We start from the raw sequence: 17277 nt of genomic DNA on the forward strand, positions 1-17277 counted from the left end.
TGCCAGGGGTTTACGTGGAGAGCAAATGTTTTGAGAATGATGAGGGTAATAAAATGATTTTTTAAAAAGTATTGAACTGGTGTGTGCTATGCTGTGTATATTTCTCAACATGAATAACATAATTATTTAAAATTTTTTGAAGGTGACAAATCCTATAAAATATGTTCTCTGACTATAATGGAATTAAAATACATTAAATGAAAAATGATCAGAGATTTGAAAAGTTAATTTGAAAAGTTAAAATAAATTTCTAAAGAATCCATAGATTAAAGGGACATTATAAAGCATTTTGAACTGAGTGAATATGAAAACATAATGTATCACAATATCTGGGACATTACTAAAGCAGGATTTATAAAGAAACTCATAGCACTCAATGCTTATATTAAAAATATACAGGAAAAAGCTTAACCTATGATTCCAGTTTCTGCTTAGGGAACTAGAAAAAGAAAGCCTTTTTGCAGTCGAGCTGATGCCAACTCATAGCAATGCCATAGGACAGGGTAGAGCTGCCCCTGTGAGTATCTGAGGTGGTAATTCTTTATGGGAGTACAAAGTCTGGTCTTTCTCCCATGGCGCTGGTGGTTTTGAACTGCTGATCATGTAGTTAGCAGCTCAATACATAATCACTATGCCAGCCAGGCTCCGGGAAACCTAAAATGAGCAGAATAAAGAAAATAACTAAAATCTGAGAAGAAACGGAATAGAGAACAAAAATTAATGAAGAAAATTACTGAAACCAAAAGACGGTTCTTTGGGACAAACAATAAAATTAATAATCTTTGGGGAATCAATGGTAGTTAAGTCCATGATTTTTCATTGTAGTGATAGTTTCAAAATTTATGTCAGAACTTAACAAATTGTACAGCTAAATGCGGGCAGCTCATTTTATGCCATATATACCTCTACAGTTTATAAGTAATAGGATTTCAGTAATGATAAATATATGAAAAAAATAAAGCTATGAAGCTGAGGAAAGAGATAGAGAGTGATGATGGTCATGTGTGTGGCTATTTTAGATAGTGTGGTCCGTCCGGGAAGGCTCTCTGAGGAGCTGAAATTTGAATAAGTGACCTAAATGAAGCAAGCAAGTGTTATGATGGCCCTGATTTGGGAATGACCTTGGCATTCATGAGTGATGGAAAGATGGCTTGTGTGGCTAAGGCAGACTGAGCAAAGGGAAAAAGGAGAGTTGTGAGACAGTTACAGGTCAGATTTTAAAGGAGTTTGTATAAACTTTGGAGTGTAGATTTTATTTTCAGTGTGATAGAAAGGAACTGGAAGGAGAGGAGTGATCATATTTATATTTTATTTTCTATAGATATTGCTATGGCTGTTGTGAGGGATATTGACTCCTGAGGTAAGAAATGAAGCAGTAAAAATAATTAGGGTACTAAAGTATTAGTCTAGGAGCCCTGGTGGTGTAATGGTTTCCCATTTGGCTGCAATCTGCATGGTCAGCAGTTCCAAACAATCAGCAGTTCCATGGAAGAAAGACTGGGCTTTCTACTCCAATAAACAGTTACAGTCTTGGAAACCCACAGGGGGTTGCGATGAGTCAGCATCGACTCAATGGCAGTGAGAGTTGAGAGATGGCATTAGTTTAAGCAGAATGATGGTGACCTAGAAATTGAGTTATATTTAAAAGGTAACTTTTTATTATCATTTTATTGGGGGCTCATACAACTCATCACAATCCATACATACATCATTTGTGTAAAGCACATTTATAAGGTAGAATTGGGATCATGATAGTGGGGCAGGGGAGGAAGCATTTAGGAACTAGAGGAAAGTTGCATGTTTCATTGTGCTACACTGCACCCTGACTGGCTCGTCTCCTCCCCGCAACCCTTCTGTAAGGGATGTCCAGTTACCTACAGACGGGCTTTGGGTCCCCACTCCACACTCCTCATTCACAATGATATGATTTTTTGTTTTTTGATGCCTGATACCTTTTACCATCGATACCTCATGATCACACAGGCTGGTGCGCTTCTTCCATGTGGGCTTTGTTGCTTCTGAGCTGGGTGGTCTCTTGTTTACTTTCAAGTTTTTAAGACCCTAGATGCTATATCTTTTGGTAGCCAGGCACCATCAGCTTTCTTCACCACATTTGCTTATGCACCTACTTTGTCTTCAGTGATCATGTCAGGAAGGTGAGCATCATGGAATGCCAGGTTAATAGAACAAAGTGTTCTAGCATTGAGGGAGTACTTGAGTGGAGGCCCAATGTCTATCTGCTACCTTAATACTAAACCTATAAATATATGCACAGGGATCTATTTCCCCATCCTCATATATAAACATATTTACATATGTATATGCTTTTATTTAGACCTCTATAAATGTCCTTTGCCTCCTATATTTTTCCTCTATTTCAAAAGGTAACTTTTGAATAGATTTCTTATGAGCTATGAAAGCGAGAGAATTCAAGGTTCCAATTCAAGGTTAAAGGTTTTGGGGTTGTTTTTTTTTAAGCATCTGAGCAAATATTGGTGTGATTTGTAGAGGTGAGGCATACTGGTATAGGAGCAGGATCTGAGTACAGTAGTGGGAAACCAAGATTTCAGATTTTGTTATTTTTAAGGTTACAGTGCTTATTCAGCATCAAAATGGAAATGCTAAGCTAATTGTCTATACAAATGTGAAACTCAAGAGGAGGGCATGAGGTTTAAAATTGGAATTAGACTAATGATGTTATTTAAAGCCATGGGATTGGATGTTGTAATCCTGTAGTGTGGTAACTGGCCTCTAGAATGACCCTCAAAGGTTTCTACCTCTTGATAATTATATCCCTTTCTATTGCCTTCCTGGTTTTGGTCTAGGACCCCTGGTGGCCTAGCAGTTGGATGTTGGGCTGCTAATCTTAAGATCACCAGTTTGAAACTACCAGCCGCAATTCAAGAGAAAGACACAACTTTCTACTCCCATAAAGAGTTACAGGCCTAGAAACGTAAAGGGGCACCCAGTCTTATATGGTCGTTGTGAGTCAACATTGACTTGATGGCGAGTTTTGTTTTTGTTTTCCAGTGTTGGTCTATGTGACCAATAGGGTACCGTGGCTTTTATTTGGATCACTTGTTGTGGGGGGAAGCTTATGTCGTGCTTAGTAGTCTAGCGTGTTGAGGGACTGATTTCTGCCAACAGCCACATCAGTGAGCTTGGAAGTGAATATTCAAGCCTCTTCTGAGATTGCTACTTCAGCCAACAGCATAACTGCAACCTTGTGGTAGACTCAGAGTCAGAACGGCACAGTAAAGCCATTTTGCACATTTCCTAATTCAAGACTCAGAATTCAGAAACTCTATGAGAGAATAAATGTTCATCGTTTTAAGCTACTAAATTTTCAGGTAATTTGTTACACAGAAATAGATAACCCAAAAAAGGAAGGAAGGAAGGGAGAGTGAGAAATAGATAATATACCTAGGAAGTAAATAAAGAAGAGCTCTAAGACCCAGGGAAGAAGACCTAGCAAATAACAGGAGGAAAACATCGTGCATGGAAGCCAAATGAAAGTGCTGTGTAGAATGAGTAAAAACTGTCAAACTCTGCAGCAAGGTTGGGAAAATTGGGACTCAAGATTGGTGATGGATTTGCCAAAATTGACATCTTTGAAAACAGTAATTTCAGTGGTATGGAGATAAGACACTGAATGAAGTATACTGAGGTGAGGACAATTAAAAAAAAAAAATCCAAACTCACTGCCTTTGAGTCAGTTCTAACTCAGTGTCCCTACAGGGCAGAGTAGAACTTCCTCCGTGGGTTTTCAAGGCCCTAAATCTTTATGGGAGTAAAAAGCTTCATCTTTCTCCCTTGGAGAGACTGGCGGATTCAAACTGCTGACCCTACAGTAAGAAGCTCAACTTGGAACCACTATGCTACCAACGCTCCTGAAAGACAGTGTAGACAAGTTTCTTTAAGAACTTTGCTCTAAAGTGGAGAGCAAATGCTTTGAGAATGATTGGGGCAGGGAATGTGCGGATGTGCTTTATACAATTGATGTATGTATATGTATGGATTGTGATAAGAGTTGTATGAGCCCCTAATAAAATGTTTAAAAAACCAAAAAGAACTTTGCTCTAAAAACCAAGCCAAACCAAAAAAAACACCTTTGCTCTAAAGGGAGCAAAGAAATGGTAGACTGTTTGAAAGGGAATACCTAGTGAAGTCATTTTTTTTAAGTTTTATTGACACATAATCCATATATCGTACATTCAGTAAGATCAATCATATCAAGAAGAGTTGTACAGTCATTACCACAATCCATTTTAGAACATTTCATTTTGTTTTTCTTTTAATTCTCTCCTTTCTTATACTCATTATTAGCTCTCTATTTGCCCCTTAGTGAAAATTTTTTTTTAATTGAAATTTCTTTAGGTTGAAAGATATGTATTTAGGGACATGGATGGGAACAACCCTGTAGCTCAGTGGTTCTCAACCTTCCTAATGCCGTGACCTTTTAATACAGTTGCTCATGTTGTGGAAGCAAGAGGAAGGGGATCCATTATTTCATAGGTAGTGGGATTGGCTTTAGGTAAGAGAAAAGAAAGGTCATTCATTCTTAATATGAGAAAGGCAGGCAAATATGAATATGGATACAGGAAATTGTTTGATGGAAAAATAAACTGGTTCTCATTTAATTGCTTTCTTTCTCACTGAAATAAGAAATGAGAAATAAAAGAAAAAGACATGAGATTGCCAATTCAAAGTGAGAATTGATTATGTTGGCTCAAACTTGCTATTGGCCACTTGGCCTCTCTGAAGACATGACCTGAACTTGTTCTGAGTACAAGTGTCTCTCACTTGCTCCATGACAGAAATCTCTTCCCTGGCTCTTGGAATGTTGATGGGGGCCTTTGACTTCTTTTTTTTTTTTTTGAAAAGGATATTTTTCTTTTTTCAAGTAACTGCAAATAGGAAACCAGAGGAGGGCCCCAGGTGAGACATAGAATGGCTGCCCCTCCCCACAGAACGAGAGGGCAGTCCTGTGCCCTCCCCAGTACCACACCCCTCCCCACTCGTTGCAGCATCCTAGGGGCAAGCCCCCACCCTGCCTGGGCCTGGGCTGGTCAGTCACCCAGCCTGCTGGGCCTGGCCCCCTTCCCCTAGAAGCAGCATCCTGGGGGAGGGAGGAGGGCAGACCTGGGGTGTGGGGGCGAGGAGGATGACCGTTTGGCACTGTAGCTGCAGCGATGATGACGGGTGTTGAAGAATGAAAGGTTGAACAGAAAGCAACACCGCTGTCCAGAGGTAGTTTGTGAACAGAGGGAGGATGGAACCAGAACCTTGGGGGTGGGGCATGAGGGGGGCAAAGTGAGCTCCTTGGTATTAAGGCCCCATCTGACGGGGGAAACTGAGGCCTAGAGTGTAAGCAGACAGGGTGGGTGTGTAGCCTGGCCCACCTAAGTGGCTGCCACAGGGACCCTGGGCCTTTGTGAGCTTACCTGGGACCCCAGCAATGCAGGGTGGGGGTGGCTGAGTCCCTCCTGCCTTCCTGTGCCCGTAGGCCACACTAGTGTAGGGATGGAGGAAGGGCTTGTAGGTTGGGGACACACTCAGGCAGAGGACCCCCACACAGGGACCACACCTGCTGCCGCCAATAAGGTGGAATGGGGGTGTTGGGAAGATTGGGTGTGGACCCCTTTAAGGCCAGGGGAGGCCACCAGGGGGCCTTTGACTTCTAATGCATTATTTGTACTTTTATCTTTACACTATTATGATTTTACTCTTACCATCTTAGTGCAATTTTGTTTTATTGTTTTCTGTTCAGTTCCCCGCTGTGACACACAGGAGTGGATGCATAATGAGAATAACTGATACAGGGGATATAGGGAATGCAGGCATGGGTGGTGGGTGGTAGCAAGGGATAGGGATTTCGGGAGAAAATAATGAAGGTGGGGAAGGGAAAGGGAGCACTAGAATGGATTGGGATTGCATAACTCATTTTAAAGGAGATTTGACCATGGTGGGGAATGCTCTCAAATTAATGTGGCCATGCTGGTACAGTTCTCTGGATATGATCGAATGAGTCAACTATTGAATTATAAGTGCCAATGAAATTGCTAGGGGAGGGGGAGAAAGTGAAAATTGAGGAAGAAAGTGAGAGGTTTGAGAGAGGAAAGAAAAGGTTGAATGAATAAATGCAAGCACTATCTAGCCACTTAACCATCATTTAAAGTGTTTCTATTGGAAAATCATTCTTTGATACAATAAGTGATTCTGGAACAGTATTTTCGTGTGTGTGTGTGTGTGTGTGTGTGTGTGTCAAAGCGCTTAAAGGTAAATGAAAGTGTGAAGTAGTTGTTTTCAGCTACCAGAAGTATTTAGGCTCTTTACACTTGAATAAGATTGCCTGCTAGAATTATTAGCCATGAGGAACTCTTGAGTTTAGGGGCAAGAACAGTTGCTTCCCCAAACATAGTGGGGATAGCTTCAAATCCAGAGCCCTTCATCTCCATTCCTCAACTTCGGTTTATTGGCTTGTAAGTTGGGTGTTCATAAATCAGTAACTACATGTATATATATTTGGGGAAACATTTGTTCAATAAACTTACTCCCCCGAATAGAAAACAGCAACAGGTCATTGTCCTCTAAACTGGTTATAATAATTTTACATTTGTCATGTGTTACTCAGAATTATTAATTCAAAAATCCCAACATGGGGCTTTTTTTTTACAGTTAATTTCTCTGGCAGTTTATAAATCAGAAAATTGCAAATAAGAGATTTTTTCCAGTTACAGAACTAATAATCTGAAAATAGAACTTCCTTTATTTTAATGTAAGAAATAAAGTTATTTCAAACTAAAGGAAAAGAGCATTTTGGAAAGAAATCATTGCTTTTTTAAAAATCATTTTATTAGGGGTTCATACAGCTCTTATCACAATCCATAAGTACATCAATTATGTAAAGCACATTTGTACATTCATTGCCCTCATCATTCTCAAAACATTTGCTCTCCACCTAAGCCCCTGGCATCAGCTCCTCATTTTTCCCCCTCCCTTCCCGCTCCCCCCTCCCTCATGAACCCTTGATAGTTTATAAATTATTATTTTGTCATATCTTGCACTGTCCAAGGTCTCCCTTTACCCACTTTTCTGTTGTCCGTCCCCCAGGGAGGAGGTCACATGTAGATCCTTGTAATGGGTTCCCCCTTTCCAACCCACCCTCCCTCTACCCTCCCAGTATCGCTACTCACGACTGGTCCTAAAGGGATCATCCACCCTGGATTCCCTGTGTTTCCAGTTCCTATCTGTATCAGTATACATGCTCTGGTCTAGCCAGATTTATAAGGTAGAATGGGATCATGATAGTGGGGGAGGAGGAAGCATTTAGGAACTAGAAGAAAGTTGTATGTTTCATTGTTGCTACATCGTACCCTGGCTCGTCTCCTCCCTGAGACCCTTCTGTAAGAGGATGTCTAGTGGTCTACAAATGGGCTTTGGGTCTCCACTCCACACTCCACACTATGATAAGATTTTTTGTTCTGATGATGCCTGATACCTGCTCCCTTCGACACCTCGTGGTCGTACAGGCTGGTGTGCTTCTTCCATGTGGGCTTGGTTGCTTCTGAGTTAGATGGCCGCTTGTTTACCTTCAAGCCTTTAAGACCCCAGATTCTATATCTTTTGATAGCTGGACACCATCAGCTTTCTTTGCCACATTTGCTTATGCACCCATTTGTCTTCAGCGATCGTATCACGGAGGTGAGCACACAATGATATGATATTTTGTTCTTTGATGCCTGATACCTGCTCCCTTCAGCACCTTGTGATCACACAGGCTGGTGTGCTTCTTCCATGTGGGCTTGGTTGCTTCTGAGCTAGATGGCCGCTTGTGTTACCTTCAGGATTTTAAGACCTCGGACGATAGATCTTTTGATAGCTGTGCACCATCAGCTTTCTTCACCACATTTGCTTATTCACCTGCTTTGTCTTCAGCGGTTGTTTCGGGAAGGTGTGGATCATAGAATGCCAGTTTAATAGAACAAATTCTTGCATATGTACATGGCTTTTTGATCCCATGCTTTTATCTAGACCTCTATAAATGCGCTTTGCCTCCTAGCTCTTTCCTCTATTTCCCTTGACTTTCCTCTTGTCCCACTATCATGCTCAGTCTTCATTTAAGTTTCAGTAATTCCTCTTGGTTACATTACCCAAAGATGCACAGGTGTAACCATGATTTAAGCTTTGGAGTCCAAGGCCAAAGCTCTTGTTCTATCATGCTAACTTGTTTTCACTAAAAAAGCCTAAAGACTCTTAACCATGTTAAAGGATGTTACTAAGGGCGTTTGAATAGAAGTCAGGGTTGGAAGATTATATACTTTTCTTCTCGCCGAAGTGGACTGGCAGATTGACTTAGAGCACATCGGTTCTCTTTACTAGTGCAACTAGAAAAGCAGGATGAAGAAGAAAATGAAGGCTTTGGAAAGTACCAAGATTGCAGGATTTGAGGGGCCAAGATCCTAAAGCAAAGGCAAGTGAAAAGAGTAAAACAAAAAGCCTGAGCCGCTTTTTCTTTTGAAATATTTACCAATTAATAAGTGACTTGGGCTGACAGGCAGAGAACTAAGACAGAAACTGGTAGCCTCAGAAAGCTGGTGAAATAGAAATCGGAGTTAGGGTCCACTAAGGTGGTGTACCTCTGATAAAAGCCGTTAGCTTCCCAGATAGACATTGGGCCTCTACTCCCTCAACACAAGAATGCTTTGTTCTAATAATCCTGCACTCTGAGATGCTCACCTTCCCGACACGATTGCTGAAGACAAAGCAGGTGCATAAACAAATGCGGTGAAGAAAAAGATATAGTGTCTGGGGTCTTAAAGGCTTGAAGATAAACATGCGGCCATCTAGCTGAGAAACAACAAAGCCCACATGGAAGAAGCACACCAGCCTGTGTGATCATCAGGTGTTGTTGGGATCAGGTATCAGGCGTTGATGGGATCAGGTATCAGGCACCAAAGACCCAGAGCAAAAAATCATAATGTGAATGAGGGGGAAAGTGGGGGAGGGGAGGCCCAAAGCCAATCTGTAAGCAATTGGACATCCTCTTACAGAAGGGTCGTGGGGAGAAGACGGGCCAGTCAGGGTGCAGTGTAGCAGCGATGACACATACAGCTTTCCTCTCGTCCTTTATTGCTCCCCCCTACCCCCCCTTCATCTAACATGACCCTAATTCTACCTTACAAATTTCACTAGACCAGAACATCTACATGGGTACTGATAAGAGCTGGAAATACAGGAAATACGGGACAGATAAACTCTTCGGGACCAATATTGAGAGTAGCTATACCAGGGGGGTAAGGGGAAGGTTGGGGGGAGAAAAGGGGAACCAGTAACAATGACCTATCTGTAACCCCTCCTAGGGGGATGGACAACAGATAGGGGTTAACGGGAGACATTGGACAGGACAAGACATGAAAAACTAATTTATAAATTAACAAGGGTTCATGAAGGAAGAGAAAAATGAGCTGATACCAAGGGCTCAAGTAGAAAGAAAATGCTTTGAAAATGATCATGGCAACATATGTACAAATGTGCTTGAGACGATGGATGTATGTATGGATTGCGATAAGAATTATACGAGCCCCCAGTGAAATGATTTTTTTTTAAATGTCGTTAGCTTCCATTTGGGATTGCTGAAGTAATGCATCCTACGAGTAAGATTAAACCAGGTGATAGCCCAGTCTTAAAAATACCGGATCCTGCCTCTGGTTAGGGCTGTCATTAACGTGAGCTGATTCTATTCTAATTGCTTGCTAGAAGCTAAAGAAATCCTTCCTGGAAGAAAAGATCCATATCTTTAGGTGGCCTGATGGTTGAGCCCTTGACTTCGAACCTAAAGATTGGTGGTTCAAACCTACCCAGAGGCACTCAGATGTACTTCTGAAAAGTCGGAGCCTTGAAAAGCCTGTGGAGCATCGTTCTGCTCTGACACATGTGGTATCACTATCAGTTGGAAATACTTAAGGACAACTGGTTAGAGTTTCTAGAATTTTTCATGCACTATGTCCTTCACAGAAAAATTACCAAGCATAAAAAGGAATAGAAAAATATAGGCTCAGAGGAGGGAGGGAGCATTAGAACTGATTGTGATGTTTATACAACTCTTTTTTTAAATCATTTTATTGGGGGCTCCTACAATTCTTATCACAATCCATACATACATCCATTGTGTCAAGAACATATGTACATTTGTTACCATCATCATTCTCAAAACATTTGCCTTCTATTTGAGACCTTTATATCTGCTGCTTATACAACTCTTTTTAAACAGTGATTTACCTTGTGGTCCTACAGGCTGGTGTGCTTCTTCCATGTGGGCTTTGATGCTTCTCAGCTAGATGACCACTTGTTTATCTTCAAGCCTTTAAGACCCCAGACGGTATATCTTTTGGTAGCCGGGCACTGTCAGCTTTCTTCACCACATTTGCTTATGCACACATTTTTCTTTAGCAATCGTGTCGGGAAGGTGTGCATCCTGGAATGCCAATTTAATAGAACAACGTGTTCTTGCTTTGAGTAAGTGCTTGAGTGGAGGCCCAATGTCCATCTGCTGCCTTAGTACTAAAAATCATATCAATGGATGCCTACCTCCCTGATATGATCAATGAAGATAAATGTGTGCTAAGCAAATGTAGTGAAGAAAGCTGATGGTGCTCAGCTATCAAAAGATATAGGACTGGGGTCTTAAAGGCTCGAAGATAAATAAGCGGCCATCTAGTTCAGAAGCAACAAAGCCCACATGTAAGAAACACATCAGCCTATATGATCATGAGCTTCGAAGGGATCAGGTATCAAGCATCAAGGAACAAAAAAGCATATCATTGAAAATGTGGGTGAGTGCAGAGCAGAGACTCAAAGTCCATTGGTAGCCAACTGGACATCCCTTACTGAAGGGTTGTGGGGGGAGATGAGCCAGTCAGGGTGCAGGGTAGCAATGATGAAACATATAACTTTCCTCTAGTTCTTAAATGCTTCCTACCCCCCACTATCATGATCCCAATTCTGCCTTGCAAATCTGGCTAGACCAGAGGATGTACACTAGTACAGATAGCAACTGGAAACACAGGGAATCCAGGACAGATGACTCCTTCAGGACCAGTGGTGAGAGTGGCGATGCCTGGAGGGTGGAGAGAATGTGGAGTAGAAAGGGGAAACTGATAACAAGAATCTACGTATAGCCTCCTCCCTGGGGTATGGACAGCAGAGAAGAGGGTGGGGGGAGATGTCAGACAGTATAACATATGACAAAATAATTTATGAATTATGAAGGTTTCATGAGGTGGAGAGTGGGGAGGGAGGGGGAAAATGAGCAGCAGATATTGGGGGCTCAAGTAGAAGGCAGATGTTTTGAGAATGATGATGGCAACAAATGTACATATGTTCTTGACACAATGGATGTATGTATGGATGGTGATACGAATTGTACAAGCCCCCAATAAAATGATTTAAATAAATTTTGAGTGATTTACCTGTCAAAGTGTATGATACTTGAATATTATATCAAGAAAACTACTTTAAAAAAAAAGAAAGAAAGCAAACTTGACTTATGAGTGAAAGAGGAAAAGTTTTTGCTTAGGGGTCATTAAGTTTATTTTAATGGTGGTGGAATAATTTAGAGAGGGATATCAATAATGGTTGAACAACATGAAAAGTATAGTCAATGACACTGAATTATAGATGCAGAAGTTGTTGAATGAGAGAATGTTTTGTGTCTATTTATGCCATAATTGAAAGAAATAATTACACAAATAGTAAGGAGTACAAGGAAGAAGAACATATTCTAAATATGATTGTGGTAATGATTGTACAACTCTTGATATGATCGAACTACTGTATGATGTAGATGAAATGCCAATAAAACTGTTAGAAAAATATATAGGTCCACTAAACAGATCCACAGGTGGTCAAGATACTAGAGTTATATAATAAGTTATTAATGTTTCACTAGTATCCTATTTTACTTCTGAGTTATAATATCTATTGCATGGTTACATAGAACTCAGACAAAATTCACGAGTAAAGAGGTTATTAAGGAAATTAACAAATCATGCTACCAGTGAGAAATGCTTAGGAAAGGTTACAAAGTTCTTTCAGGTGTGCTACTAACTGCCCAAAGGGACATGCCACTCAACGTGAAGGTATTGGCTCAAGCTCTGTGGACAAGCAAGCCCAGCTTCCCCATTTAAGTGCCCAAAGGCACCTCACTCCATAAGCCAGCCAGCTTTACTTGCTCTGTGAATTGGGAAGTCCACTGGTCTGTTCCAAGCTCTAGCTCCTGGCTCTGTCACTACTGTTTCTCTGATGTTCAAGGCACAGAGATCTCTGATCCAGAGGTAGCACAGCACTCATGGCTCTTGCTGGTAATGTGTAATCCCTCCTCTTGCTGCTGCAGAGGGAGGGGTTGGGAGTGGGGATTCATTTTAAACACAACAGGATTGCATTCCTGAGAATCCTATTCATAATTACTCACTGGTGAACCCTATCTGCACCTTCCCCCACCTTATCAGACCCATGCAAGAAAAGATCATTTGGTGGAAGGTAGAGAGTTTGGCTAGAAGAGCCACATAAATAATTCATTTCCCCTGCAATTAATATATTTAAATAATAGATGACAAGGTAGATAATGTCACCAGAGAACTAGATCATATATAAATGAATCAAATGGAAATTCTATAACTGGAAAATATAATGACAGATTAAGGTAATAAATTATTTTAATAGCCAATAGAAGAGATTTGTGATCTGGAAGACAGGCCTGTAGGAAGTAATTTGTGGATATTTGGAGACAAAGATGAAATAAATCAGGAAAAATAAACAAAATGAGGGATCTGTGACATAAATAGAAAGATCTAGCATGCACATAGATGGAATTACAGAAGTGAGGGAGAGATTAAAAACTGAGTTTTTCTAAATGAATGAAAGACATAATTCAAGAAGTTATATAACCCAAACAGGATAAATTCAAAGAAAAACATGCCTCATTATAAAACGACTTAAAATCAGGCAAATAGGATGCCTGGGATCTCTGGGGAGCACTTCCTTGAGGAACTCTGAGAGATTGCCCTCCCGGGTTCTGGAAGGAAAAGCTTCAACTTCCAGGAGGGTTTGTCTCCTGCCAGACCCTGGCGAGTCCCCCGTGTGCTCAGCCTCAGTTGTCACATCTGTGAATGGGGGACAGTAAGCACTCCTGAATTATAGCTCATTTGGCTCTGATTTCTAACCTATGGGTACTATAAGAGAATAAATGTGTGGTTTTTGTTTGTAATTTTTTATTGTGAATTAGGTAAAGGTTAACAGAGTATATCATAGTTTTAAAATAAACATCTCATACACAATCTGGTTCAACACTCCTATTGTCCTTTTGCTCATAAATGGTTGATTATTCGAATGTGCAAGAAATATACGTTGTTTTAGTGAAAAACAGCACAACAGACTAGAAAAAACAAAAGCAATAATGGTGAGGAAGTAGTGGTAATTATCTGTAGCAAAGCAACAGTAAGATGGAAATTTAACTTCTCATCAGAAATCGCGAGGTCTAGCCATCTGATTTGCTTTCTGCTGGTTTGCGTTTTCAGTTGTGTCGGATAGTCTATACCAAACCCATTGGCATCGAGTCAGTTATGAGACTTACAACTCTGTAAAGAAGGAGACTTAAAGATTTTTCTCTTTCTCCCATGGAGTGGGTGGATAGTTTTGAACTGTAAACCTTGGAATTAGTAGTCCAGTGCTTACCTGACAGCTGCAGGGCTCCTTGTTAGGGCCTCTAAATTTGTTGCTATTTTTTCATGGATGATTTTTATTGTTTTAAGCTTTATAGTTAGGTCCTGCGGTCTTTTTTGTATATGTTGTGTTCCATTTTTCTGCACATGGATATTTTGTTTCCCAGCACCGTTTGTTAAAGAGACTGCCTCTTCCCTGTGTAATAGTCTTTAGCCCATTGTCAAAGATCAGCTGTCCATGACTGAGTGGATTTATTCGGGGTTCTCATTCTGTTCCATTGCTTTTTGTACTTGTCTTTGTACCAGAGAGTATCAGGCTGTTTTGACTACTGTGGCTGCAGTGTTAAAGAATAACAAAGAATCTTCAAAACACCTCATGACATAGATGAACCTGGAAGATATTTTGCTGAGTGAAATAAGTCATACAAAAAAGGACAAATATATGAGGCCACTGTTATTAAAAAGGCTGTCCTTTTTAATAACAGGTAAGGTAAACCACTAACTAGACTCTAGTTACTAGAGGGTAGCTACATTAACCTGAGTCATTCTCTTTAGTGGGGAGGCAGGGGGATTGCAAGAGTTAGAGAGCAGAGGTAGAAATCTGGTATATTCACAGTCCTGCCAGAGCAGTGATGTGTGAGTGGATGCATGGATAGATACATAGACTGAATGTGTCTGTGAGAGAGAGTTAGACTATACCTATGAATATATATAGGTTTGACCTAGGATATTTCTACTGTGGGGTAAATACTAGCCTCTATGATGCTAATGAGGTAAGTGTAGAGGCAGCTAGTGACATTATGAGGCCAGGGCACTTACACTCTGCAGCCTAGGTTATCAAACTTGCCTGATTATTGTAATAACTACAGATCCCTGGACTTCTCTTCCTAGAAATTCTGATTCATTAGGTTGCAAATAAGAGTCCAAAGATCTATATGAGTCAGAATTGACTCGATGGCAGTGAGTAGTTTGTACCCTGAATTTGGTCTTCTAGCCCCCTAAACTGTGAGTGAACAAATTTCTGTTTGTTAAAGCCATCCATCACTTGTGGTACTCGTTATAGCAGCACTAGATAACTAACTTAGCCATTACATACTAGGGACCTTAAAAAAGTTCATGGAAAATACCATTATATTTTAATTTAATTTTTCCATGAACTGTCTGAAACTTAAAACTAAAGCTTACCAGGTGCATAAGCAAATGTGAAGAAAGCTGGTGGTGCCCGGCTATCAAAAGATATAGTGTCTGGGGTCTTCAAGGCTTGAAGGTAAACAAGCAGCCATCTAGCTCAGAAGCAACAAAGCCCACATGGAAGAAGCACACCAGCCTGTGTGATTACAAGGTGTCGTTGGGATCAGGCATCAAAGAACAAAACATCAAATCATTGTGAATGAGGGGGAGTATGGAGTGGGGACCCAAAGTCCATCTGTAGGCAGCTGTACATCCCCTTACAGAAGGGTCACGGGAGGAGATGAGCCAGTCAGGGTGCAGTGTAGCAATGATGAAACATACAGCTTTCTTCTAGTTCCTAAATGCTTCCTACCCATCCCATCCTCTACTATCATGTTCCCAATTATACCTTCCAAATCCAGCTAGACCAGAGCATGTACACTGGCCAGATAGGTACTGGAAACACAGGGAATCCAGGATGGATGATCCCTTCAGGACCAGTGGTGAGAGTGACGATACCTGGAGGGTGGAGGGAAGGTGGACTAGAAAGGGGGAACCAATTACAGGGATCTACATATAAAACCCTCCCAGGGGGATGGACAACAGAAAAGTGGGTGAAGGGAGACATCAGACAGTGTAAGACATGACAAAATAATAATTTATAAATTATCAAGGGTTCATGGGGGATGGGAAGGAGGGGGAAAAGGTAGCTGATACTAAGGGCTCACGTAGAAAGCAAATGTTTTGAGAATGATGATGGCAACAAATGTACAGACATGCTCGACACAGTAGATAGATGTATTGATTGTGATAGGAGTTGTAAGAGTCCCCAATAAAATGATTTTTTAAATGTAAACTAAAACTTACATCATACCTTTAGTGTGCTCACAGTTCTTCCACAGATACTTAACACAGGTCAGATATATTTTCTTTACTCAATTCAGTAAAAAGTCCCAATGACACAATATGTGGCCAACTGGCATGGAACAGTATTATAGGAAAGAAAATTATTTCTGCTGACAATTATTTTCTTCTACCCTTTCCTCTCTCAATTGATAATAATAAGGCTGAACATATTTTTGTTTTTCTCTTGTAGACTCCATTAATCATATACCTCTTCCATTTCCTGATTGACTATGCTGAATTGGTATTTATGGTAAGTAACCTTCCTTTTAAAATGTGTATGTACCTCTTTGCATTTTTCAGTTATTTGTCTAATTTTTAAGGAAAAATATGTTTTCGGAGTTTATAGAAAATATGTATGTCTTTAAATTCATGGAACTGTAGCAGTGTTGTGGAAGTATGAGGGATAGTTTGACACTTGGCCAACTGCATTCCATTACTCTTTTTAGAATTTGGGTTGTCAACTCCATATAGTCTCGCATTTTCTAGCTTCATGATTTTAATATTGGCTTTAATTGTGGTGCTGATAGGGAGAAAATCTTGAATTCACTAAGAATTCTACCAAGAGATTCTGCGAGTCATTATGGAAGAGAAAACAGACCTGATGAAACTTTCAAGAGCAAGAACCTGTAAAACTGAGGTGACAGAACTGTGCTTTGAAAGGCATAGTAATGGCAAACACTTGCCTAATCTGAGGCGCCCTGGTGGTGCAGTGGCTAAGCTTTGGTGTGTGGTCCTGCATGGTTGGAAGAGGGAGCTTTCCACTTGTGTAAACAGTTACAGTCTTTGAAACTCAAAGGGACATTTCTACTCTGTTCTATAGTTAGAGTTACTATAAGTCTGCATTGACTCCATGGCAATGAGGGTTTTTGTTGTTTTTTGTTTTTGTTTTTTTTTTGCGTCATCTGGACTTCAAAATCTGGGTCAAGAAATGTCAAGGAGGTCATTGGAGCCATCCCTGAAAATTGACTTACTCTGTGCCAAGCACTTGACATATGTCAGCCTTGCAAAGTCTTGGATATTAGTCTAATTGCACAGCATGCTTAAATAACTGGAAATTCCAGATCCGATTTGGGAGACCAAACTGAAGTGGGCCTAGATGAACCCTGATGCTCAGGAGTTTCTAGTTAGAGTTTTGCCAGGTCCTTATTCAGGTAGTCAGTGTACAGAGAGAGCATGTGGTAAAGGGTAGAGGTTCTGCCTGATTTTTAAGAGTTCTATACTGAGGGGAAGAAGAGGAGCTAACAATAATGAGTGTGAAAAGAAAATGTTCTGAATTTGAGTATGGTGATGATTGTGCAAGTCTTCTTAATTTGATTGAATGATTAAATTGTATGATATATGAAGTATCTGTCAATAAGGTTACTTAAATTTTTTTAAATTAATTTTTTTAAAGAGCCGAGTGAGTTCAGTAGCCCATTATCATCCAAAAACCTTCAAGTCCTAGTATTACTATACTAATAGGGTGCTGTTTCACTTATTT

The 17277-nt window shown here is 40.4% G+C and overlaps 1 protein-coding gene across 1 annotated transcript in view; it reads left to right on the forward strand.

Moving 5' to 3' along the window:
• Positions 1–17277, forward strand: part of PIGU (phosphatidylinositol glycan anchor biosynthesis class U) — a 106517-nt gene that overhangs the window by 15288 nt on the left and 73952 nt on the right. The window contains exon 3 of the mRNA XM_075563749.1: positions 15988–16047. Within this exon, the coding sequence (XP_075419864.1) occupies positions 15988–16047 (60 nt within the window). The remainder of the gene's footprint in view (positions 1–15987; positions 16048–17277) is intronic.

This window comes from Tenrec ecaudatus, chromosome 12 (assembly GCF_050624435.1).
Source record: "Tenrec ecaudatus isolate mTenEca1 chromosome 12, mTenEca1.hap1, whole genome shotgun sequence".
NCBI classification, from domain to species: domain Eukaryota; kingdom Metazoa; phylum Chordata; class Mammalia; order Afrosoricida; family Tenrecidae; genus Tenrec; species Tenrec ecaudatus.